The sequence below is a fragment of the Fistularia commersonii genome, chromosome 16 (genome assembly GCF_037954325.1).
Source record: "Fistularia commersonii isolate RoL2024-O1a breed Wild chromosome 16, RoL_Fcom_v1.0, whole genome shotgun sequence".
NCBI classification, from domain to species: domain Eukaryota; kingdom Metazoa; phylum Chordata; class Actinopteri; order Syngnathiformes; family Fistulariidae; genus Fistularia; species Fistularia commersonii.
Window position 1 is genome coordinate 6748475 of NC_141299.1, and position 26284 is coordinate 6774758.

Genomic DNA, 26284 nt, shown 5'->3' on the forward strand with positions numbered 1-26284 from the left:
CCTGGGACTTGTAGTTGTCTTAGCGCCCCAGCCAGTTGAACGTAAACTCTTTGGAACTACACGAGTTGCGGTGCGGCGCAGCCGCAGTCTGTTTGATCCGGAACGGTTCGGGACCCCCGAGATTTTCAACGGAAACGTGAGGAGATAATCGGTGCCCCGGTAATGCACTCGTTTTCAATGGTTTTCATTTAATAGTGGATGTTACTCGTAAACGGTCTTTCACTTCTTTTTCAGTTAATTAAGGGAAAATAACGGACGCTGCTGATACCGTTCACACCGTCACTGTCGGACGACCAGCTGCCGAAAACACGTGAACTGCTATACACGGGCTAACATTACCTTCATAAATAAATACCCTGTTGAAGTTTCACATTGTTTTCCGAAAATATCGGCGTCAACCTCTGAGGTCATTATGGGATGTGCAACGAAGAGGAGTAGTTTAGGCAATAAACGAACATCACCTGATTCTCAAATGTTTGAGTCGCCTCTTTGCATGGCTGAAGGTTGTTTTTTAGCCGTGTAAAGTTAAGATTGTTTGTGTCATTCAGCTGTCTCAGCTGGATGATGTCAAAAAGTTATGTTGTTAAAATCCGTATCGGCTATTTGCTTATTTAAATTGTATATCTTCACTATTGTTTTATTTTATTTTTTTTAGGAGAGAGTGTAGATATCAAGATGGCAGGTTTGTCACTTTCAACCTTGGTCAACATTCATCTGTCATGTCTTAGCTACGATGACAATATTTCACAATGTTGACATTCGCACTCTGTTTTAGAACGAGTCAACAACTTCCCTCCTCTCCCCAAGTTTGTGAGAATCAAACCCTGCTTTTATCAGAATATCGAAGAGGAAATTCCAGCACCCCATCAGCAGTTGGTGCGCAGAGTCTACACACTTTGGATGAGTGAGTCTTATGCCCAGATTCCCAGAAGATTCTCTCCACCACATTTGAGTTAGAAGATGACTCACATGTTCTCTTTCTTCCCCAGTGTACTCGGGGACACTATGTTTAAATGTGATTTCTTGTATCGCCTTGTGGGCTGGGGGAGGGAGTGCCATCAACTTTGGCTACTCTCTGCTCTGGCTCATCCTCTTCAGTCCGTGCAGTTATACATGCTGGTTCAGACCACTTTACAAAGCTTTCAGGTTGGTAAATCTTATCAAAGATACATTCTTAACTTTCTGTTAATTCTCAAAATTTTTTATAGCATCTGTTTATAAAATAATTTAGGATTCTTATGTCGTGAAATCCCAAGGAACAATCATTCATTACTGTAGAAAAAATGCAAAATGTTACCAAACATTACTTGAGTTAAATCTTTGAGGTTATTATTTTTTTTGTATATAGTGTCCTTTTTTATATTTACTGTCAAATGCAGACTCAGGTGGCTGCAAGCCAATGTCTTTGAGCCGGTCCCAAGCCCGGATAAATCCAGAGGCCTGCGTCAGGAAGGGCAACTTGCATAGAACCTATGCCAAAACCGAATATGTGAATCAAATCTGCAACCCACTGGATCGGTCAAAGCCCAGGTTACCAATGACCGCCATTGGTGCCAATGACCTACAGGGTTCCTGTGGAAATTGGGCTACTGTGGTTTGTAGGAGGAAAGGAGGATTGTGTGTTCAGAAGCAGAGAGAGAACAGATAAGGCAAGAGTCTGAGATTGAGAGTTGAAAGCTAGAGTTGGTTAACATGAAGCAGAAAAGGAAGGTGGATATACTGGTGTCCAGGAGACCAGATGGAAAGGCAGCAAGACTGGAAGCTAAGGAGCAGATTTTAAGTTTTACTGGCCTAGTATTGATGGGAAGAGAAATAGAGAAGGGGTTGTCTTAAAGAAGGTGTTTGTTAGGAATGTTCTGGAGGTGCAAAAAGAACATCAGGTAGACTGATCAGTCTAGAGGTGTGATGCTCAATGTTTTTAGTGGCTATACCCCACCTGTTGGATGTGAGTTAAAGGAGAAGGGAAAGTTCTGGAGTGAGTTAAATGAAGTGATGCAGAGTATCACCAAAGGTGAGAGTGGTAATTGGTCCAGACTTCTTTGGACATGTTGGCACAGGCAGTAGAGGTGATGTAGCAGTGATGGGTAGGTTTGGCATTCAGGATAGGAACACAGTGGATCGTGGTTTGTTGAATGAATCTGGTGAAAAAGACAATGAAGAGGACAAAGACAGAGCAGAGGATGAAGTGTTTGAAGTTGAATGGGGAGGAGTGTTGTATGCTTTTCAGAGAAGAGTTGAGAAAAGCTCTTGATTGTCAGGGAGAGCTTCCAGTTGACTAGACAGCTACAGCTAATGTGATCAGGAAGACAGGAAGGAAAGGATTTAGTGTGTTGAAGGAAAGTAAGTGTGGGGACTCGCTGGTGGAATGAGGAAGTGTAGGACTAAATACAGAGAAAGAGGTTGGCAGAGAAGTGAAACACTGAGGGGACTGAAGAGAGCAGACACAAGCACAGGGAGATGTCGCACAAGATGGAGGTAGAGGTAGCAAAGGTGAAACGAAGGGGATATGATTGCTTGTATGCCAGGTTGGAAAGTAAGGAGGCAGAGAGTGACCTATACCAGATGGCGAAACAGAGAGGGAGTGCGATTGGAAGGACATGCAGCAGGTTTGGGTGATCAACAACAGAGAGGGGAATGTATTGACACATGCTGGACAAATGGTGGGAGGATGGAAAGAGTACTCTGAAGAGTTGAAAATGAAAGAGAGCAAAGGTTAGAAGAGGTTTACTACAATTGTGGACCATGAAAGAGGGCATTGAATTGGATTAAGAGTGGAAAGGCAGTTGGTCCTGGTAATATACCCGTGTAAGTATGGAAATATCTTGAAGAGGCAGCAGTTGAGTTTCTGGTTAGATTATTCAAGAGGATCTTAGAGAATGAGAGGATTCATGAGGAATTAAAAAGACGTGGGATGGTGCCCATTTTTAAGAATAAGGGAGATGTGCAGAATTGAGGTAACTTTTGAGGAATAAAGTTGATGACCCATACAATGAAGTTATAGATAAGAAAAATGGAAACTCAACTGATTGGAGAAGTCAGCGTTTGAGAGCAACCGTATGGTTTTCCTGAGTACTGTGGATCCAATATTTGCTTTGAGAATGTTGATCGAGAAGCACAGAAAGGCTCAGGAGTTGCGGCACAATACCTTTCTAGGTCTAGAAAAACAAATGACAGGGTGCTGTCACATGATCGATAGTACTGTATGAGGAAGTCTGGAGTGACAGCAGTATGTTAGACTGGTGCAGGACATGTATGCAAGCTGTGCTGTAGGTGGGACTACATCAGGGATCAGCTCTGAGCCCCTTCTTGTTTGTAGTGGTGATGGACAGGCTGGCGGATGAGGTTAGGCAGGAACCTCCATGGACTGTGACTGTTTGCAGATGACATTTTGATCTGTTGTGAGAGTAGGGAGCAGATGGAGGAAAATCCCGAGAGGTATAATCTGGAAAAATGAGGAATGAAGGGTAGCCACGGCAAGACAGAATATATGTGTGAATGAGAGGGCCCCAAGTGGAAAGGTGAGGCTAATGGCAGTGGAGCTAAAGAAAGTGGAGAATTTTAAGTACTTAGGGTCAGCAGTTCAGAGCAATGGAGAGTTTGGAAAAGAGGTGAAGAAACAGGTTCCAGCAGGTTTGAACGGCTGGAGAAAAGTGTATATGATAAAAGAATATCAGCTAGAATGAGAGGAAAGTTATACAAAACAATGGTGAGGCCAACAATGCTGTGTGGTTTAGTGGCGTTGAAGAAAAGACAAGAAGCAGAGCTGGAGGTAGCAGTGATGAAGAAGTTGATGTTCTCTACGAGAGTGACAAGGAAAGATATGGTCTAGACTGAGTCCATCAGAGGCATACCACATATTAGATGTTTCAGATATAAGGTCAGGGAGCAATCAAAAGTAAAAGAAGACTTGTCCGCGTCTTCAAATAACATTTATTTCTGAATTAGTGAACTATTTAGAATTACTGCTTTCAAAAATATTGGATGATTGCATTTTTAAATCAGACTGACCGTCTCCAGACTCGTTGATCAACACTACAGTATTGGGGCTGAAAATTTTCCTGAAAAGATCATTGAGACTGATCATTCAAAAGCCCTGACAAAACAAATACTCACTGCATTGTTGGGTGAAAATCAGGATAATCTCTCAAGGCCTATGTGCTACTTGTATCATCCAACCACCAAATCCATTTGATATTGTAAAAGTAACTTTAGACGAGAAGATTCTTAATGGCTATGCATTTTATTTTTGCTTTGGTTTCAAAGTCCGGCTTCACCCTGTCTTCCCCATATGCCACTGTGCAATTTAAAGACCTCAGAGGAGGGAAAGTGTGAAATATCCTCTAATCATTTTATACATTTTTGTTAAGTCTAAAATCAACTCTGTGTTTCAGTGACATCAACATTCTTATCTAGAACTTGCTTATAGCTGTAGCACCCCTGTTTCTGTATCATCCAATCATGTTCCCCTTTTCTCTTTCCACTTTCATAGGGCTGACAGCTCATTCAACTTCATGGCCTTCTTCTTCATCTTCTTCCTTCAGTGTGTTTTGGCCCTCCTTCAGGCGATAGGCCTGCCAGGCTGGGGAACTTGGTGAGTTTAACCAGACCAGCTATCAAAACTCTGCACATGCTGCCTGCCTGTTTTTGTGGCTGCTATCATCTCTTAAACTGGTTCGTCCATCAGCACCTGCAGCAGCACTTTGCTTTTACGCTAATAGTCATTGCATTAAAGAAATGCTGATAGTGATTTGTCAGTAGTTTTAGAATGTATTTCTGGAACTTCCCCGCAACCCTAAGTGCAGGATAAGTGGCAGAAGATGGATGGATTTCTGAAACTTTCAGATCAGTTGAATTTTGGATAAAAACTGATAAAATTGATTTGCGTCATGATAGGCAATAATTCAAATTTGCGCCATCCTGTCAATGGAGATACTCCCAAATTAGAAAACATGTATGTAAGTTATGTTATGATTTCAAAAAAAATATTGGTAATTATTTCAAAATCAATTAACATCATTTAACTCTAAAAACAATATTTGCTTCAAAGCAATACTTCAAACGCATAAACTCCCTAATGATGCATTAATTCTTCTTTGTGAGGATATTTAACCAACAACAAGGCTGGAGGCATACAGGTGTTTGTTAGTCCTATCATTAAGTCATGTATATGTTTTGGGCAAAACAGTAATAAACTACTCTGAAAGTCAACTCTAATGCCCTTTTAAGTTGCAGGTGCACTTATAAATCACACTTTCGTTGCACATTTGTCACAACAGCTCTTACAAAGAGCTGATCAGTTGTGATGTCTCTTCTTGATGAGTGCACATTCGACAATATGAATAGAACATTCAGCAACAACAGTTCCACAGCCGTAATCTTAGATATCCCCCTACTTGACACATGTTCACACATTACAGAAACGACCCATTTAAAAGAAACGCCATAAGAAAAACATTTTTTTTCAACTTTTGCACACATACACAGTCCAGTAAGTGTTTTTTTTTTTTCCCCCAAAATTTACCTGTGATACCTCTAATTAGGTTAAAGGAATCCCCAGTTACCAAGACGTTGTCCTATTTGATCAATATTTGTACCAGCTACATAAAAATGATTGAATTCCTCAACATATTTTAGTTTCTTTAAAATTGTAAAAATACTTTTCTCTCAATGCTGCCTGGGTAGTGACGTCACAGGGTTTTCCTGGGCTCTGTACCATTAATTTAACTGTGCAGTGCAAAAACATATTGTGTACATCCCTTCTCATTTGATCCCAGAAGTGAGCAAGGAGGATAATGCTGAAGACAGAAATCAAAATGACCTTAAAAAGGAAGAGAAACAAAGATGCAAAGAGGCAAAAGTCGCTAGTGTGCGTGCAGCAGCTGCATTGCTATGCTAACAGAGAGAGAGTGTTTGTTTTAAGGAGCTCCATTTTTTGTCATTGGCTGTTCACTGTAGACTCACAGACTGCTGTCTTGACTGACCTGATAGCTCGCCGTCAGTTTCCTCCATGATGGTGCGCGTGCGTAGTCTAGTTTCATCAGATGCTACTTCTGCAATAGTGGGTTGTTAACATCCTTGCAGGAGAACATTCAGCGTCTCCTCCCTGTAGCGTTTCTTTGAGCAGGCTTCCCTTATTTCCCCGAGGATCTTGTGTATGCTTGTGATAGACAACTGTACGGCATTTGGCTTCAGTGTCAGTTTAAAGCTAGCAGCACCCATGAGCTCTTTCAGCAGCTTAGCTTGGCTGAATGCATCAAATGCATCGGGAGAGAGGCGGTGAGAACAGGGCCGCGCATCCTTAGGAAGTTGTGTGCATCCTCAAGCAATTTCCCACTCCTCTCCTCTCTTCTTGTCCCTTGGAAAGCTGTGTAGACTAGCATCAGTCCCTTTGTTACCCTCGGACTGGAAGTTACACCCAAAAGCAGCATAATGTTGCATTATTACACTATATACCATACCGAACAAAAGTTAATACTCGCAGAAAAACAGAGTCAACACAAGCAACCTGTATACATCACCAGGGTTAAAATGTCATAAATTATGATTTATTTATTTATTTATTTATTTAAGAAACCACAATTCTTTTTTGTTTGCGTTTCTTCATTTTTTTTTGTTTTATTAACAACACATTCTAGTATGAGACAAACAGTAAAGCATATTTATGCCTACAAGTCCTCCCAGACAGGGTCCCCTTTAATAAAGGTCTGTTTTTAGATTATGTGGAATTTATCATATTAAAATGTCCTTTTTTGCTTTGGTTAATAGGATTAATGTATCTTTAATGGACAATTTAAAATATCAGCAGGAAGATAACAATATCTTTAATGGACAATTTAGAACATCAGCATCAAGATATCAGTCTTTTGAAAGAGCTCAAAAATTTAGAACAAAACTTAATAAGTTGGCAAACATAAATGATTAATCATGATTATATTTGAAGTTATAATAATATATTCAGATGTACTAAAATTTGACAAGTAACACTTGTCAGTGCTGACTACAAAATTTGTGTGCATGATGTAAGGTTCAAATAAGAAGGGAATAACAGTTAGCTCAGTTACTTGCTTTGGCTTTATTTCATATATAAATCAAGTATGTTGTTTACTCATTTCACAAGCTGTTGCTGGCCGTTATTACATTGGTTTTCACCACAGTTTTTACCGCACCACTTAATGGATCTATAGTAACTGTGTATTGTATGAAATCCACACTGCTAATTGCATTGTGATAAACTAACCCATAATACTTCATCTCACTCCCACCAAAAATTTTGAAAGCGGCTGGATTGTGACAGTGAAGTTTTTCGGTCAAAACGTGGGCTCAGCTATAGTGATGCTTATCACAACTCTGCTCTTCACGCTGGTGACTGCTTTAATGGCTTTCGTTCTCCTCAAGGTGAGTGCGCATTTACGGACACTTTCATCAGCTTTTTTGCACCGAGACGTATATCAAAGGACTGCTTCTTTTCCTTTGTCCTACTACTGTGACAGGTGCACAGACTGTATCGTGGCGGTGGCGGGAGTATGGCGCGGGCACAGGAGGAGTGGAGCTCCGGGGTGTGGAAGAGCGCCCCCGTGAGGGAGGCAGGGTTCAACGCCGTTGCCCAGACAGCTCAAGGCCCGAGCCTTCCTCAGTACCCCGCTGCAGTGCCTAGCTACCCAGATAACAGTCACTGGTAATCGAAGCTGGTCACCTGTAGGTGGAAACAGAGAGCTGGTTGTTACTTCAGCGTACATGAAAGCGCCTCAATGCACCACAACAATCCACATGGAAAAGTGCATATTGATCTCTGAACTAGACGCCAGAATCGTTATCACATTTTATCAAAAGACTCTATAAAGTGCGAACAAATATTTTGTTCTTTAAATATGCCATTCCATTTGAACCTTGTTTACAAAAAGTTGATATTGAAGTGAAAAAAAAGACAATTTAATGTTTATGAGGTTTGCTTAGGATATTCTTTCTTGCAAAATGACTATTAAAAAGAGTGTGAGCACTCTCAGGTCAGCCGTAAATGAGGGGCATGTGCCTTATGTACTATTTCACAAGATTGTTTATGTGCTGCCAGATCTGCATGCTTGAAGTTGTACAAGGCTGAGGAACCAGGTTGCAAACTGCACCATTTTTATCTGGTGGAGGTGTTGTCCTCTGTGTATTCTTGCAGGACTTATTTTTAGTTTCTCTTGCGCTTGAAAACTCTATGCTTGCCTGCTTCAGCTGCAGTTCATTGAAATCCGCCTTAATATTGCGTGCAGTTTTTGCATGGGACAAATATCTAGATTGAGTTTTGCCTTAACTAATGCTCATTTTTCCGTTGAACTGGAGTTATGCTTCAGTGAAGCAATGTTGGTATGTATGCACTACTTGAGGGTTCTCCTGTGCCATAACGTTTGCCTCTGCTCATTGTTTTAATAGTTTAAAAAAATTAGATCAACAGTAGATTTTGTGTTGTCCATGTTCTGTTCCATATATTTCTAAATCTACGCTGTTTGCTTTTTGTGGTGAACAACTGCCATGAAAGCACCTTATCAGTTGTCAATGTTTCAGTCACTTTTCCCCCTAGATGGACTGAGGTCTGTGCTGAGTGACAACAGAGTACTTGCAAGCAGCCTGAAATGGGCTGATAGGTTGACAACTGAGTTGCTTAAAGTGTAAAAATATAACAAGAATGAAAAAGACTTGCTGATGTTATCAGCAATAAAGTGAAATCACGCATGGTAATGTTTCAAACTATTTCAATTATATGGTTGAATAACTGAATATGATTTAAAAACCATTCTGTTTTATCTTATGCAGGTATTACACAACAAATGTTGTGTAATACCATTTTTTATTTTGGCTCAGTGTAATGATGGTGTGAACGCTGGTCAGAAGGAGAAGGTGCTGGACAAGATTTTATTTTTGTTTTCTTGTTACTAAAGTGTCCTTCATGGTCCTTCAACTGCTAAGGGTTGTTGTTTTTTTCTGTTTGATAAATGACTCAGTATTCTGGATGTCTTGAATTGACTTTGAAATATTGCAGCAATTCAATAAATATTCTCATTTGGAATGTGTCTTGGTTAAATTGGAAAAAAGTGAAAATTTAAACATGTTTTTTTTTATTTTTGGGAAGGTAACTGGCTGTCTTTACTCTGCACTATAATGTGCAATGTAGAACGATGTGATTTGTAGGGCTGGAATCGAGTTTTTATAAACCCTATTTCAAATAACCCTTCACACTGTTAGGGTGAAGCTCTGATGAAAGAACAGTTCGATGCCCAAACTGGACCACATAATTTCTGGTTTTGCGGGTTTAATTTTCTGTTGTTGTGTTCAGTTTTCCAAAAGAAAGCTGTAAACTCGTTCACCCACCGAAAGAGATTTTGCAGTGTTATTGATTTCCTAAGATGTTTGAAGAAACTGTGTAGGATGTGAGTGTAGGATCAAAAAAGAAAGAAGGGGGAAAAAAAGTGAGTATCATCATCATCCTATAAAAGCCTAAGAAAACTGAGAAATTTGAAAGGGAGAAACATCATTAAATCTTCTGCTGAAAAGTAGAGCTGATGAAGAGGGGAAAGGGCAGCTCAAAAATGGAAATGCAGAACTTCCTATTTTTTACTTTTTGAAAAACTGAAAACAGTCGCTCTGCATCTCAATTCCCAAGTGTATGCTCCGGCTGAACATGAAAGCGAGATATTTATATGCAAGAACAATTTTTACCTTACTGCATTAGCAGTGCTTTATTAAAGAATTGTTGTTCAGACCAATATACAACCTTTATTCTTTCACAATTACCTCCTTGCATTGCTAAATAATGAAACACACACCAAGCCTCTCCTCTCTCTTGTTTAAGATGAAATAAGGTTCTGCTGTTAATGAAGGATTGTGAAGAGAAAAAAAACAGACATTCAGGGTCATTTTTATTTTTTGGGGATTTTTTTTGTTGGTTCTTTTTTGGTGTTCATCCATCACAAAATACTTGTCTTCATCTCGCACATCCATGGGAACAAGTTACCATTTTTTTCCAATCATGAGGAAAAGAGAAAACCTTTAAAAAAAATCTCTGGAAATAGTTTTTTTTCCTGAAAATAGATATATAACCAAACCTAACACTGTTATCACAAATGTAATTGCTTGTGTTACGTATCATCTAAATCTTTACACGGTTTATGCAATTTGAGTGCAAGAATTAGTTCTTTTTCTTGAGGAGAACACTAGTTGTTGCTGTCTTTGAAAAGATCTTTATATTTAATAACACTTTGAATTCAACAAAATAATTCTGATTCCTGTTGAATGCAATTATCTAAAATATTCTGTCTTAAGTAACCAATAACTGCAGCTATTTTAAAGACTGGCTCCTCCGTATGCTTCCACAAAAAAGGAACATAATGTTTGGACACCCTTCCTCTTTGTCTCACCAGCCAGACTGTCACTGAAAATGACCTGGAAAGTAGTTCTGGAAAAGAGGGAACCCTGCTGTGTTGGAGAGGAGGTTTACATAACTGAAAGCAATTAGACATGAAACCTTCAACAAAGGATTTTATTATAATTATTTACAATGTCCTGCTTTGTACAGATTTTAGCTATCTATATATTTACACTTTCTGAAATTTCAATTATCACAGATAGAAATATGAATCCACATTTCACCATTAGTGTTTTCTGACTGTAGTTCACTGACTATTCAGTCCTTGGAAAGTGAAGAAGTGCTTTTCCGGAAGGTTTACAGTAGTACTCAAACTTTTCCTTTTTTTTTTTTTGGTAAAGGAAGATATAAATAAATACTGAGGTACATCTCTAGTTTAATTTTTTTGGTACTGCAGATTTATGTAATGAATGATCGGTAGGACAATAAATTTAATGTACTGGGAGATAAGTCAGATTGTTTATAAGACTGATTACAAGTATTACAACAGCTGAAATAAAACAATTGAGATAAATAAATACTTGATAAAAACATCTGTACACTATACAGTGTATTCACATTTTAGCATTATACAAAAAATACATTTATTTAAACTTTTCCAAAATTCTCTGTTGTGAAATGCTCACCAGAAATTCTGCAAAAAGTAATATCTGAGTTTAAGCTGCCTGGGTAGAGAAAGGAAATGATAGATGTTGTACGAAATTGACGAGGTGAAAGAGGACACCAGTCAAAAGAAAGCATAATGTGAGCAACCTTTCATTGAATGTCCTTGTTTAGAGGTTCACATACAAAAAGGTAATTAGTGTTCTGGTGTTAGCCTTGGACTGAATTGTTTTCCTCAGCAGTGTCAAATCTCTGACTCATCATTTATATATCCCAGACCATCCAGGCTTGAAATGTTGGCCATAGGTGTGAAGTGGTGCTCACCATTCCCTTTGAAGTCAAGAGCGGTGTGATTATTGTTGGCAGTGCAAGGTCTCACGGACTCTGGTCCCAGGAGCTTTATCTCTGAAGTTTTGTTCTGGATGTGCATGTATTCAGCAGACTTTCTTTTCTCCTCCTTTTTACGGGAGCTCTGCACAAATTTGAGGCATTCCAAATGTCCTCGACCCCAGATCCAAAATATGACCCCTATCAGGCAGAGGCAGAGCAGTGCCAGCAGAGCCACAGCCACCTCTAACTGTGTTACCCTCCTGGTGTCCCTTTGGTTCTCAAACAGAGGGCCCGACGTTGGCCCAGGCGATGGGACAGCTGGATTCAGAAGCTGGCCAGACTTCGAGGAATTTTTCACCTCATCGCCGTGAGTTGAGTGGCCCCCTCCTCCCGAGCCATTAGAAAGTTGCAAATGATAAGCAGCCACCGTGCGGTTGTATGTTCTACTGTTGATCCTCTCTACCGAGTCACAAGTGTAGAGGCCGGCATCTGACTTTGAGGCATTCAAGATGAGGAGGCCCTCGCTGTAGATGTAGTATTTATTGTTGGAGCGTAATGTTTGGCCGGAAAATCGCCATTGGAGCTGTGCCGAGTTGGAGTGCAGTTGGCAAGAAAGTTGGATGTTATTCTCTGGCACCAAGGTAAAGTCCATCATGGTAACTTGATCTGGACACACACACAAACACAAGGTTGCACTCACCCCATACTAATCACATCAAAGGGCACCTATTTCATACTGCAAGCAAACTGGTAGCCATAAATAAACATACCTGTCTTAGGGCACTCTGACACATCCACCTCCTTCAGACTTTGCATTGCAGAACTTGAAGTGGAGGACAAGCTTGAGACCGAAGAGCACTGCCGAGTGGAAAAGTCCCAAGCACAGTACGGATCCCGTGCCAGGATGCAGTCAACACAAGTGTCGTAGCGACTGCAGTTACAGACTGGCATCTGGACGGCCCCAAACTCTGAACCAGCAAAAACTTGGCCCTGAGGTAACATATATAATGGAAACAAACCAAACCGGGTTTTATCTTTGCTGATTTACTGATTATCTTTCATACCTGTTTGTAATACGTTGGAAATGTTGTAAAACTTCTCAGCCAATGGCTATGTTATTAAGTATGAAGTTGAGCCTGTCATGATACCAGACTGGGTGAGAGCCGCAGAATGTTGATGGACACGGGGTTTTGGTACAACTGGATCTCCTCAATGATGACCATCTCTCCTGCATAATTAACCGCCTTCTGCACATAACCATTTTCTATCAAAACACATGAAAAAAAAAATCAAACACAGATAATTTAATAATACATTATACAATTTCAATTTATCTATATTATCAAAAATCTTTCTGATGCACCCTGTCATTAGTCACATCAAACAGGTGTATTAACTGGTTCCCAAATGAAAAAGGTACCGATGAAACAAATCCAGTCTCTGCTTTTAAGAGCTTAGGCTTAAAAGGTTCTCAGAACATGCTTTCTCCAAGAGCAATATACTTTCACATGAACAATGGAAAAAGCTTAAATTACTGCAAATAAAAGAATTTTCTTTGTTAAGCAACACTTGACAAAAATGTGAATACAACATTGGCCCATCTGCTAATATCACAGACTCTGTAAATTAAAATCAACAGATTATGCAAACTCTTTAGTTGGGATTTTGGTTTGTGAGTGCTTTTTAGGTCATGAAAATGCAAACAACATTAACAGAGAAAGAATTCTAGAATTTTGTAACAATTACATCAACTCAGCTCAACCTATATGTTCATGAAAAAGCAAGTAACATGAGATACCAGTGCCGATGAACATGACGGCATAGCTCTGTCCATCCAGTGCCACCACGCTGTCAACAACAATCCGGGTCAGCAAGGATCCCCTCTTGATCAGCAGTGGTGCGCCTGTCAGAGGGGGAACAGCCTCATCCATAAGAGGCCGGTCCCTAATAAACTGAAGGGTTTTATCAGGAAGGTCCAGAGAACGGTTCATCCCCATCTTACGTGCCATATTATTGATGCACTAAATTAAGTAAAAAACAAATAATGATTAAAAACAAATGATATACACATATACTGTAGATACATATATACAGTGGAGAGAGCAAGTATTTGACACACTGCTGATTTTTCAGCTTGTCCCACTTGCAAAGCATCTAGAGGTCTGTGATTTTTATCATAGTACTCCTCAACTGTGGGTGACGAAATCTTAACAAAAATCCAGACAATCACATTGTAGGATTTCTAAGTAATTAATTAGCCTTTTAATGCATGACATAAGTATGTGATACATCAGACTAACAGAACTTAATATTTGGTACAGAAACCTTTGTTGGCAATTACACAGATCAGATGTTTCCTGTAGTTCTTGACCAGGTTTGCACAGGCTGCAGAAGGGATTTTGGCCCAATCCTCCATACAGATCTTCTCCAGATCCTTTAGATTTCAGGGCAGACACTGGGCAATAGTCGACTTTCAGCTCCCTCCAAAGATTTTCTATTTCTATTAATCCATGACGGCGTAGTGTGTTACTGGTTTTCTTTGAGACTGTGGTCCCAGCTCTCTTCAGGTCATTGACCAGGTCCTGCCGTGTAGTTCTGGGCTGATCCCTCACCTTCCTCATGATCACTGATGCCCCGCAAGGTGAGATCTGCCATGCGGCCCCAGACCGAGAGAGATTGACCATCATTTTGAACTTCTTCCATTTTCTAATAATTGTGCCAACAGTTGTTGTCTTCTCACCAAGCTGCTTGCCTATTGTCCTTTAGCCCATCCCAGCCTTGTGCAGGTCTACAATTATATCCCTGATGTCCTTACACATCTCTCTGGTCTTGGCCATTGTGGAGAGTTTGGAGCTTGTTTGATTGAGTGTGTGGACAGGTGTCTTTTATACAAGTGCAAACTGGTGCAGTTAATACAGGTAATGAGTGGAGAACAGGAGGGCTTCTTAAAGAAGAATTAATAGGTCTGTGAAGCTACAATTCTTACTGGTTCATAGGTGATCAAATATTTCTATCATGATATAAAAAGCAAATGAATCATTTAAAAAAGGATACAATGAAATTATCTGGATTTTTGTCTTAGATTCTGTCACTCACAGTTGAGGAGTACCTATGATAAAAATTATACACCGCTACATGCTTTGTAGGTGGGAAAAGATGAAAAATTTGCAGTCTATTGAGTAGTTGTTCACCCCACTGTACATATGCACACACACACACACACACACACACACACACACACAAACACACACACACACACACACACACACACACACACACAACTCACAGCTCCTGGTCTAGGGACTGGCAATTCTCCTGTGTGCATCACCCACTTGACATGAGATGTCTCAACAACAACTGGTGTCTTAAATTTTCCTTTGCTGAAGTTCTCCTGAATGTTGGACACACTGTACGCACACACCACAGATACCTCGGAAAACCCCCTGGAATCATCAAAAAGATATAATGAAAAAAAAACAGTATAATTGGTAAGACAAGAGAATACCCTTTTCAAGGTGTAGTGCATGAACAAAAGTTAACAAGGCAGACAATTTGATTTAGATAAATGGGCAGTTGTTGATTTCATTTGAAATATTTAGCACTCTGACCTCCCTGATGTCTGTGCATACAGCTACAGTATGTAGTTCAACAAAAAGATAAAATTTCTGTGTAAGTCCTTACGACTGTGGTGTGAAGACAGCATAGAAGACACTCTTTCTCCAATCCTCCTGCTTCAACAGGAAGACATCCTGGATAATGGGGGGCAGGCAGGGTTCAGGAAGGGAACAATCCAGACGGGCTTTTAGGAACGACGTCCATTTCCTCTGCAGCGTCCGCTGACCACCCATATCACCCTTGACAGAGAGACATAGTACTGACATACATACCAAGGTAATATTTAATCAAGAAAAATAATGCGTTCGAAGGCCTTCAAAGGCATTGAATGGACTTTCTTTTCTCGTACCTTGCAGACACGAGCCACTCTCGAAACCGCTACTTTGCTGTCAAAGTCATATTCCATGGCATTTTCACTGAAGAACAAGTATACTTTATCATCATCGCCATCGGGACTGTCCAAGCTCTCAGTTACAAAATCCATATAGATAAAGTTTGGCTCTGATATCACAAAATAAAAAATAAAACAATGTTAGGTAAATCAGTGCTGTTGAGTTAACTACTTAACAACAAATGCCAAGGTATAAACATTTAAAACTCACCACTTAACCAGGAACTTTTAAATTCTGTACGGAGGGCTAAATCTGAACTGCGCAGCACCACAGGTTCAGAACCCAGAAAATTGATGGATGTTGCAGAATATAGGTCCTCTCCTGTTGGACAAGAATCCACAATAATGCAAAAGTACCCGGGATCTCATTATTACTATTATATATTATGTATTATGCAATATATATGTGTATATGCAGTCACTTGCAAATTGACTAAAACTTGCTCCTCCTTTCACTGCATCACTGATCACTGGTTGATGTATAACTAAATGACCAGCTAGTAAAAAGGTGGAGGCATTCGGAGCTCAGGTCTTAGTTAAAACTACAAAGTAATTGTTGACCTTTGGTAAACTTTGAATGTTCAGCAGAATTTTCTGCTTTGTTCCCCAGTTCTGTTGAAGCAAACCTGACTCAGACACTCACCAACCATGAGGGAGGAGTATCTTTGGAAGGGATCAAAAGGACACTTCCCCTTTCCCTCCTCCTGCTTTCTCTCTAGTCTCAGCTGTCCGTTAGCAAAGGTCTGTTGAATACAGAGGAAGTGAAAGGGGAAAATACTGTTGAGAGAGTGAAAAAAAATAATGTATTTTATGTATAAATTAATGCATGTTTTTTTTAATTTTTTTTTTAATCATTCACATTAGGCATTTAGATAAAGTGATAAATAATGAACACATTTTTAGTGGTTCTGCACTTTTACAAAGGAACTATTTAACTCTCCCGGTAATAAATTCAAGAAAGTTGTGTCGTATGAGTACAACATAAGTTCCTTGCATTAATATATGAACTCAATTAAAAAATGTATTATGAAGTTGCCAGTTAAAGAAAGACAAAGATTATGGAGGCAGATACTTTTATAATAAAAAAAGAGAGAAGATGTGTTTTAAAAAAAAAAACATTTTATAGAGGACGCATTCACTGGCCTCTTAGGGTAGTATTGCCAAAAGCCTTCTTAAAATGATTGCATTGTTCAACCACACTTTTCAAGTGTATGGGTTTTTCTTTAGTTTGTTTGTTTAGCACCAAAGGAACAGTACAAAGCCTGAGATTTGGAAAGAAGAATAATGTGTTTCCACATCATTTTAATAGTCTGCCAATTTAAAATGAGCGAAACAGTTACCCTTTAACTATTCCTCCAAGCTCTGAATGTTAATTTTCAATTTTTAGTATCTGTTGGTGGAAAATGAAGCAACTTGATGCCAAGACGCATGACATAGAGAGACATTATGTTAGTCTAGAGCCACTTATCCGAATCTGAAGCTGACATTTCCCCACCTTTTACTGTTAAAACTTGGCGGAGGCACATGAATTGTTATTTATATACTTTGTAAATGTTTTGCATTGCAAAACTAATCCGACATCTTTGGGGTGGTTGTTCATATCGGTATGATGGCAATACAGATATGTTGCTGTTGTACGCTGCTGCTGAGCATTACAGGTGGCCAAAGTTGCAGTCACTGCAGAAATTCCTTCAAACATACTCGATGTTTGTCTCATTTGCATCAAAATATTCACTGCTTTCAAAGGAAACAGAATCTTTTTGGTAAGACACAATTCACATGGCCAGGCACACTGTGCATAAAGTTTGGAGGGTACTCCAGGTCATATTACACTAGGGAATGGAACACCCTAAGTGGTGGCAGCTTTAGTTTAAGACAATGTGAAAGTTGCAAATATTTTGCAGGAAAACATTTTTTGGAAAAATTTCACTCCTTCATAAAATAATTCTCTGTATCTCCTTTTTTACTTCAAAGTTGAGGAGAAAAGGGAGCCAACTGTTTCATGTCAGATGTATCCTTTTACCAAAAGTAAAGAATGTACCGTAATTTTTCACTTAAACAACGGTGCGGCTAATATATGGATTTTTTTTGGGGGGGGGGCTAACTAGCTTCACGCCGCTAAAACATTTAGCCTCGTCACATCAGACCAATGAAATGACCAAGAAATTCGGAGTCCGTTCAACTCCGACACCGTAGAAGACGACTTTGACAGTTTTAGTGCGCAGGAGGAAGCCCAAGATAGGTGCGCTCAATAGCCCGAAAATTACAGTAGCTTCGTTGAACTGCTGGTTCTGACTGCCCTTCAAGTAAGTCCTTCAGAAAGAAGATCCCTGATGAATAGAGGGCTTTAAAATCTCAATTCTGGTATTATATGATTCATGATAGTGTTTTACAGTTTGTTCGGCCTGTGCCTTTGAAGGTAGCTATTGCTCCTTGAGAGTGAATCTTTAAAATGCTGCCAAAACCAGCTTAATAAAAAAATAGTTTGCATGACCTTAATAATACAAAGAGCACCTTTCTATTACCTATCAATCAGAAGTCCTGCCTTCAGGAGAGGCAATTAAAATAGCTAGTCCAAAAACTCCATACTTACCAAATAGTCACAAAGAGGGCTAAAAGCATTGGTGCCACACACGTACATAGTTGTGCCATTCACTGTGTGAAGTGTTCTAATATAGTTCCGACATTCCACCTGCAACAAGATCCAGCAGAGAGAATGCCAGGGTTAGGGGTTTGTTGGTTTAGCCACAAGCATGCACTGATACATGTGCTACTGGTGACCAACAGGTCAAGGCTGTATGTGCGTTTCGTTCTCATGCCTTTATTTGGACATTCAGTCCAGAGCCATGGGTGAAAGGCTCCAAACAGAATTCCGTATAAAGACTTGAAAAAAAAAAAACATCCCTGCATTAATTATTTATAAATGCACAGGGAACTTTTTTAATGGAGGAGTGAACTGCTTCCAGTCATCCTCTAAAGTCATATCCTATTAGAAGTGAATGCTGTGTACAAGAAGTTTGGACAGACATTACACAAACCTCAGCGTGCTTCCCCTTATATTTGCACTCCCTCTGCTTTTCCTCAGTAACTCGCCAGTACACCTGCATCAACAGACAGAATATCTTGTCAAAGCACGCAGGGACGGTGTCGCAACCAGCAACACAGCAGTTGAACTAAAGTACATTTATTCTCACACATTTCAATGTTTGTCTAACGTGAAAGCAAATCAGACCTTGTAGTCTGTGACAGTCGTGAGTGTTACCCATATTACTACAATCATGGATCAACAAACCTCTAACTAAGGTTCAACAGCAGCATTCCTCAGAAAAAACCCTGACCATGCAGCAAACAGGGTAGCTGTGAGAGCAATAATATTCTCCCAATGTTTGTTTGTTATTTTGTGATAACGCTTCTTCTTTTAATATACTGAGTAGTGGTATTCTTGCCTTATTAAAATAATTGAAGTTGTCCTTGAAGAATACACATACAAGGAAAGCTAAATTGGTTTGCCATGAATAGACGTCTACCTTATCACATGAAATCAAATGAGGTGTTTATTTTATAAAACAGCCTCCAGACTGCAGTAAAATATGATGAACAGATAATCATTAGGAATTTTATCAAACATCAGACCTCAGCCACCAGCTAGATGAGGCGTTTACATACATACATACATAAATACATACATACATACATAAAATTCAGTATATGCAAGCTGACCTGAACAATTTCTGAAACAGGAGTTTTTTTACGTGACTCGGCATTTTCTCACCGCAGACTTCTGGACAGAGATGTTGTTGATGTCGAGGGCAAAGACAGCCTCTCTGGCCCCCAGCAGCAGCACCCCCAGGTCGTCCCTCATTAGCATAGTGGAGTAGTTGAAGATCCCCTCTTCTCTGAATGACTTCAAGCCATCTAAACAGGAAAAAAAAGAAAGACATGAGTTTTAATATGCCATTTTTCATTACTCCCCCCCACTAATCTGCTCTGCCTCCTGAAATTGCAAAAAAAGAAAAAAGTTGTCAATATTCAACTTCATGGAATCAAATCTATTGTGCCTGTGACAAAAAGCAAGCAGTGAAGCATTCTCCTATACTGTGGTTTAAATATTTCATTACATTTTGCAATACCAATACAGTTTCCATGTTTTTCTCATAGGTTAGGCATATTTTTAAAGTCTATAGCAAGCTATATATTTCAATGCAAATGAGTCCAAAAGTGGCGACTGAGACCTCTGAAGTGTTGCAATTGACAAATGGTGTCATTAAACAATGATCTTAGATTAAAAAAATTCAATCTTAAATTCTAAGTTTTAACTTGATAAAAGAAAATAGGAACCTTTGCTTTTACTGATTGCATTAAAAAATCACAAGTAAGTATCAGAAAGTAATACGCTGATTTTTGTAGTTTTAGTTAATTAGCAGGATAGGGCAAAAAAAGAAGACCTGCAAGAACTCATCTAGTATCAACAAGAAATATATTTGACAGCAGTTAAAAATGTCTTAGAAATGCCACAACCTATAATAACATTAACATGTAATTTTCAAGTGAAGTCCAAGCAATGCCATAAATATAACTTTAACATGAGTTACCCGGGAAGGTTACGGTCCTTCGTGGGACACAATATTGTGTGTTGAGTGCACTGAATGCAACATGGAGCATCAATCCACAGGCAATGATCAGGGCTGATAGAAGAGACATGGCTTAGTGTCCAGGTTTGTCTAAGTGTGTAAGAGCTGCACAGTCCAGCTCTGCACCAAAGCACCCACTCAGAGACAAAACATGGTCAAAGGTCTCAGTCCAGATGTTGCTGTTGTTAGACTGTGGGGACGTCGCTGTCCAGGACACATGCCATTCAGGCATGGGCCATACTTTTCAACCAAAAGCCTCGGTCAAAGCTTCTACAGATGTTTGACTGAGGGTGCAGCTGAGAGTTCCTCAGTTTAGTTTGAAGTCTGTGGTTTGCTTGGCGAATATCTATGTTGGTGTAAGCCTCCAGCGTAGAGCTAATGAGCCACTGGTGTCCTCTATAGAAGGAGCTGAAGCCATGCTACCCAGCTACTGGAAAGGGACACTGTAGGAGATCTTCATGGCGACCCACTTCTAGGAGAGATAAGAGATTCATTTCAGTAAAAGTATGAAGAGATCCATGAGATGTAAAGTCTGGCCTTGTTTGCCGAAACTGTATGCATTCAAATGAACAAAACTGTACATTAAAATTGTTAATTATCCCATCAGTTATCGCGAACTGAGCAAACAACAAGATAGAAAATGTTCATGAACATGAAGTTGAAAAGCTAAAACATACAAACGTGATAAGATGTAAAATGTGAAAAAATTTGATAGGAATTGATTCATTTTAACTGCTGCTCCAAAGTATCGGTGATTATAGAGCACAAATTCCTCCTTTATATATCAATAGTTCTTTGGTTTTTTTTTGTTTTTTTATTAGCACAGTGTGACAAAACCACAACACAACAAAACTTGTGTAGACAGAACACATGAAAAACTACAGTCACAGACAGTGACTGTAGTTTTTGCAATCTACACATTTGCAAGAAACACAGGAAAAAAAAGAAGGAATATTAAATTACTGCAAAGGATACTAACGTATTTTAGCAATGCACTTTCACTACCCCCTGTGCACCCAACAGTAAAACAGAATGGTCAAAATAAAGGAAATAAAGGTGGCAATAACCTGGCTTTTAATATCTGGGATGAGAGCAGCGTAAGGCATGAAAAAACTACGGGACCCATAAAGCAACTGAAAAGTGCACCCTGTGTTTTAAATGCACATTTGCAAGTTCTCCTCACTTTTATAGCTGACTCTTTTTCTTTTTCATCAGAAATGCGCTGTCTCCAGGCTCAATGCAATTATTACATCCCCTCACCCCTCAGGACATTATAAATCTGTTTCACAAGTTGACTAGCTCATTATGATCAATCAAATACAGCACTGAGGCTAAGTTAATGAATTAGGGACTAATGAAACCCCATATTTATATGAGAGCCCCAGTGCCTATAGCATTTCATACATTTACTTGCAACTATAACACAATAAAGAAAATCTTGTGTAAAGTGAAACTCTGCAGCCTGCAATGCTGCCTGCCAACCCCCACTCTCTTCCTCTTCAACACTGTCTCTTCCTGTCCTCCTCCCTGATAAGACCCCGTTTCCTCTGGGCTCAGTGGGGTTCAAGCAGCAGAGAGGAGCAGCTCAGGTTTGGGCATGAATACAGATCACAATAATTCACTGCTTTACAGCACCATCCCTACTCCGGGATTCATGCTGAAGTGAGTCCTACCATCGCTTTAGCAAGTTTCTTTTGACTTACAGAGTGGAGCAGCCTCATCTAAAATTCATGATGATATGTTACTTCAGAATACCATGCGCGGTAAAAAATTATATGGTACTGGTTTTCGATGCACACCTTTAAGAAGTAACTCCCTAAGATTCTTGCAGGCAGAGTAAATACGGGAGCAACATTTGAAATGCTTTTGACAAAAACCTTGCAAGTGACCCACAGAAACAACAGTTTCTCCACTCAACCCCTTCCTTGGAACCAATTTAGTTTTGATTTTTTATTTTGCATCATACCAACATGCTCCTGCCTTGTTGCTACTTGACATAGCAGAACAAGCTGCTGCACGCATGGGAATACTCTGTTGTCACAGCAGTACATCTCCCCCTGGGGCCATTTTGGGAGGGGGGTGAACGCAGGTTGTTTTTCACAGCATTTGTCAGATACCTTCAAGCAGTGCAGACAAGCAGGTATGGCTAAAATAACAGAGGAGTATGTTGCAGTTGTTCTTCTCTGTGTTTGTTTATTCAGAGTCACACACACTGAATGGATGAGATATTATGGGGTGTTATGGGTTGTTTCTTTTTTTTTTTCTCTCTCTTTTAATCTTGTCTGTTGTAAAAGTGCATTTCATGTATTCTATTTGATTGGACTTGTAACAGCCCAACTTCTTGTATCAGAATTTAAATAGCGCAAATTGAAAAAGCAATTAAGAAATATGATGCAATTTCTCAAAATACATTGATATCAAATGTATTTGACTTGGAGCTGGTAAAATGAAAAATAAAACAATCACTGAACACAGGATTTAGGACTTAAAGTTTAGACATGTTATTTTATGTAATCAATTACATGCCCAATGGATGTGCTTAATAACCACCCACTAAAGTCAGTTTCCATTTTCTGCAGAAAGCTAGAGGGGTAGATGAACACAGATAACAAATTGGCGTAAGCCCAGCAGCGTCATATAAAGACGTAAAAACTTAAACAGTTTATTACGTAAATTAATCAAGAAATGCCCTCCAATCCTCCAACCCTTTGGACTAATGCTACTCTACATCATTGCTAAAATGTAATTTCCATCAAAATAGTTTGCAAACATGATTATGTATTATACATAGAATAGAAACAGAACATCAACTCATTATATCTCACCTCTCACTTCTTTTGTCAAGATGTTTCCGTTTCTGTGCGTCACAAAAACTTCAAAAACGGTAATCATTGATATAGACAAAAGGTGTAGCCCCGCAGGTAAAGAGGATATGAAAAGACAAACTGCTGTGAGATCCACGTCTTATACTGTTGGTTTTTTTTTGTTTTGTTTTTTTGAATCAGTGCTTATTGATTCCAGTACATCCAGCAAAACCTGCTCAGTCAAAAGCCTTTTAATACAGAGCAGCATTATGCTGCACTGAACTACTTGGTATTCAACTTTGTGGGACTGAAACCATAATCATATGCACAACACTAGGGAAATAAAAGTCTGAAAACTACTTGGCTATTTACATGCTATAAAGAACATTAAACTCTTATCTTTGTCCTGTAAATTATCTTGGTACTTTGTATTTTAGGACCAGATGTAAGCAACAATGCATGCACGCACGCATGCACACAAATTAAGTAAGTCGGTAAGTAAGTGTATGCCACATAAACACACAAATGGGAACTGAGGGAACTTCAAAAATCGGTTCATATAAATGTGACACATTTATTTACATCTCCAGTCGGGATATAAATAGAAAGCAATACAGGGCAGGAGTGAATTATGCTTTTTGCATGACTTGGAGCCAATCAAAGAAAAATCTAGAAAAATGATAATACTGTCATAAGAGAATGTGTGTATTCAGAGGTTTAATCTGAGCTACAGTGCACTGAAGAATCCCGACAAAAGTATCTCTAGACACTGACTTGCGCAAGGATATTTATAGAGGGTTTAGGAGCCTCCATGGCACCTAAAGCAAGCCACAGTGGATTCTTACAAGTAAAACCCCAAGAAGAGGCATGGAAACATGCACGCACAAACTTGCTGTTGTCATCACCATGAATGATAACGAATCAGAATCTTACGCCATGACAGCGGTTAAACAGCTGGAGTCGGGCAACAATTCTATGACTCGGACCCTGTCCCACCTCTCCGCTCCCAGTCTGGGACTCATTTAGACCCTGAGTAAGTGGTCTACAGGTATAATTCTGGTTGAGTCACTGGTTGCCAGCCAGTTGCCAGACCAAAGGAAGAAAAGCTGTCGGCTGGCAGGCTGGTTCAGTCACACAGAGTATTCCATCAGCGGGGCCCTTAAACAGGAAACCGGTTGTGGGAGGGTTTCCACCTTTGACACTCCTTGTGTTGCAGCCCCTGTTGTGACAGACTCACTGGAAAACACACCCAGGTTTTGAATTATGCTAGATTTTTGGACATACAGATGGTGAAAACAAACCTTTCTTTTAAAAATCAAAGATGAGTCACTGGGTCTGTGCTTTTGTTTTGAAGTGCAGAGGGGCTGTAATTAAATGAAAACAACACTTCAGAATGTACTGCACGGCCAGTACCAGCACACCCCGTTATCATAATCAGGTAGACTAAAACAAAAAGAATATCAGTAACACCAGACAACATGTAAAACACGTTCCGTGTGATAATTGCTCATCCAACAAATCTCAGGTCATTTATGTGTCTGGAAAATCATATTTGAAGACACAGACGCAGTCATGAACACACACCCAGGCACGCCTCAGAAGTAGCTCGGACACAAAGGCAAAAAATACGAGTAGTGGAACTAGTTCTCTGACGCATGGAAAACATTGAGGACGACAAATTGTGACAAGCCTGAAGTTTAAATGCTTCATTGCCGTAGTTGCTGATTTTATCACATATTTTTAGGATGTTACATACGCTGCAAATAATTGATCGTAGTTGACTTAATCTATGTAGTTGTAGATGTCATTTGTTAAAATAAAAAAATCATTTCAACTTGAGTCACGAACATCTTGCAGACTACATTTCATTGCATTCATTGTTTTTGTTGTTGTTTTTTGTTTTGATTTTACACCAGATGATGAGAAACGATGAAACAGAAAACACAAAAATGAAACAAAAAAACAGAAAACTTCTGACTTGCATTGAACTGAAGTTATTATTGAATTACATGTAAAATCAATGTCATACAACTGTTTTCATACAGCTACACAATAATGATATACTGACTGAACATGAATCATAAGTGGAACCATTTAGATTCATGAACATGATGATGAATAAATACATCTTGATAACTTTCACAAGAACGAAGAAAAACCGTGACAAGCTATTCAGAAATCCTTTTTCCCATAACCCTATGGGCCAACACTCCAAAATCAGCTTTAGGATCAGATGCTCAATTAAGTAAAGCACGATGAACATTTTAAATCTACTTTTTGAGAAAAAAAATGTACTTTTTCTTCATGGTTCTCCCAGTATATTTGCAAAATATTCAGGTAATGTCTTGCTGTCGTAGAGAAAATTCTTACACAGACAATTTTATTCCAATATTTTCCCAAGTTTCCAAAATGCAAGTGCTTTCAATAAGGACAGACTAATTTATTGATGACTGTAGATAGGACAAAGAGCTTCCATTTCATTTTTCTTCCCCAAACAGACCAATCCAAAGGGGCCAGGTAAACAGCTGTAACACAAAATGTTACCCCAACCACTCGTCCAACCAGGGGAAATAAACAAGCTGAGTCGATCTAAGTCCATCTAGTCTCGGCCAAAAGCCACTCAGAGCTTACAAGAGAACATGAAACACACACAAGATGCGGGGGATACACAAAAAAGCTCAGGTTATTTGTGGTTATTGTGTACAGCAATGCCTCGACACCCTGTGACCCCGCCGAGCTGCAGTCTGACGGCTAAAATTGGCCAATGCTTGGAGCCTCTGCACTTGACAGGGGCTGCCAGACAGATCATGTGATCCCTTGCATATGAACTTAGGCTGGTTTACAAACCTCTGGGTCGGCGTAAAACACAAGTTGTGTGTTTACCGTGTTGTTCTCTGGACTTGGGGCAAAAAAATTGTCCAAAAAATATATGTCTTTTTTTTGAGTTTACGAATTTTCCTTTAAATTAAAAACAAAAACACAACACACTTTCGATTACTGTTTGTTTTGAAAGTTGTCCTTTTCTACCCGCGTCTCCCGATTTTGACAAAGAATCCAAAGTTTAAACCTCGTTCCCTCCCTACCAGATTTACTTAAATGCATACTGGATTCCACTTCAAACTCTCGGCCGCTATTATTAGATGAGGATATCCTATAATCTTAGATAAGGCAGAGAATTTAAAGTGCGCTTGCAAACCAACTCTCTCAAAGCGTCCGCAGCTCCGCGTAAATACGCATGTGGTTCGTGGGTGCACAGCGACAAGATCTTTGGCGTCTAAACCGCGGTTCGGGTCCGTGTCGCTCTTACCGGACGGTTGACAACGTCGGAGCCCGACGTTGTTTTTCTTGTCTTGGCTCCGGCTGCCGTTCTCTGCTCCACCTGTAACATTCACGCCTCATGTAATTCCTACGGGGAGCGATTATCTGGGCTGCGCTCCGTGGTAGGCAGTGCCTGATCACATGACCCACGCTCAAAACATCTTTATCATCTCCCTAATAAATCAAA

General features: G+C 39.6%; 2 protein-coding genes across 2 annotated transcripts; one reads left to right on the top strand and one right to left on the bottom strand.

Annotated features, from left to right (window-relative positions):
* Nucleotides 1-30: 30 nt before the first annotated feature.
* On the top strand, nt 31-9049 carry scamp4 (secretory carrier membrane protein 4). The gene is made up of 7 exons (XM_086162552.1): nt 31-159; nt 656-682; nt 776-904; nt 990-1146; nt 4490-4591; nt 7278-7395; nt 7491-9049. The coding sequence occupies exons 2-7, from the start codon at nt 676-678 to the stop codon at nt 7677-7679; spliced, it is 702 nt and encodes a 233-aa protein (XP_086018678.1). The 5' UTR covers nt 31-159; nt 656-675; the 3' UTR covers nt 7680-9049.
* A 1456-nt stretch (nt 9050-10505) lies between these two features.
* Nucleotides 10506-26165, bottom strand: LOC147225724 (semaphorin-4E). The gene is made up of 13 exons (XM_086162551.1): nt 26087-26165; nt 19117-19259; nt 18383-18445; nt 17938-18036; nt 15988-16087; nt 15556-15666; nt 15303-15454; nt 15020-15192; nt 14625-14781; nt 13137-13359; nt 12487-12602; nt 12109-12328; nt 10506-12004 (listed from the first exon to the last, which is right to left on the bottom strand). The coding sequence occupies exons 2-13, from the start codon at nt 19210-19212 to the stop codon at nt 11253-11255; spliced, it is 2262 nt and encodes a 753-aa protein (XP_086018677.1). The 5' UTR covers nt 19213-19259; nt 26087-26165; the 3' UTR covers nt 10506-11252.
* Nucleotides 26166-26284: the final 119 nt, after the last annotated feature.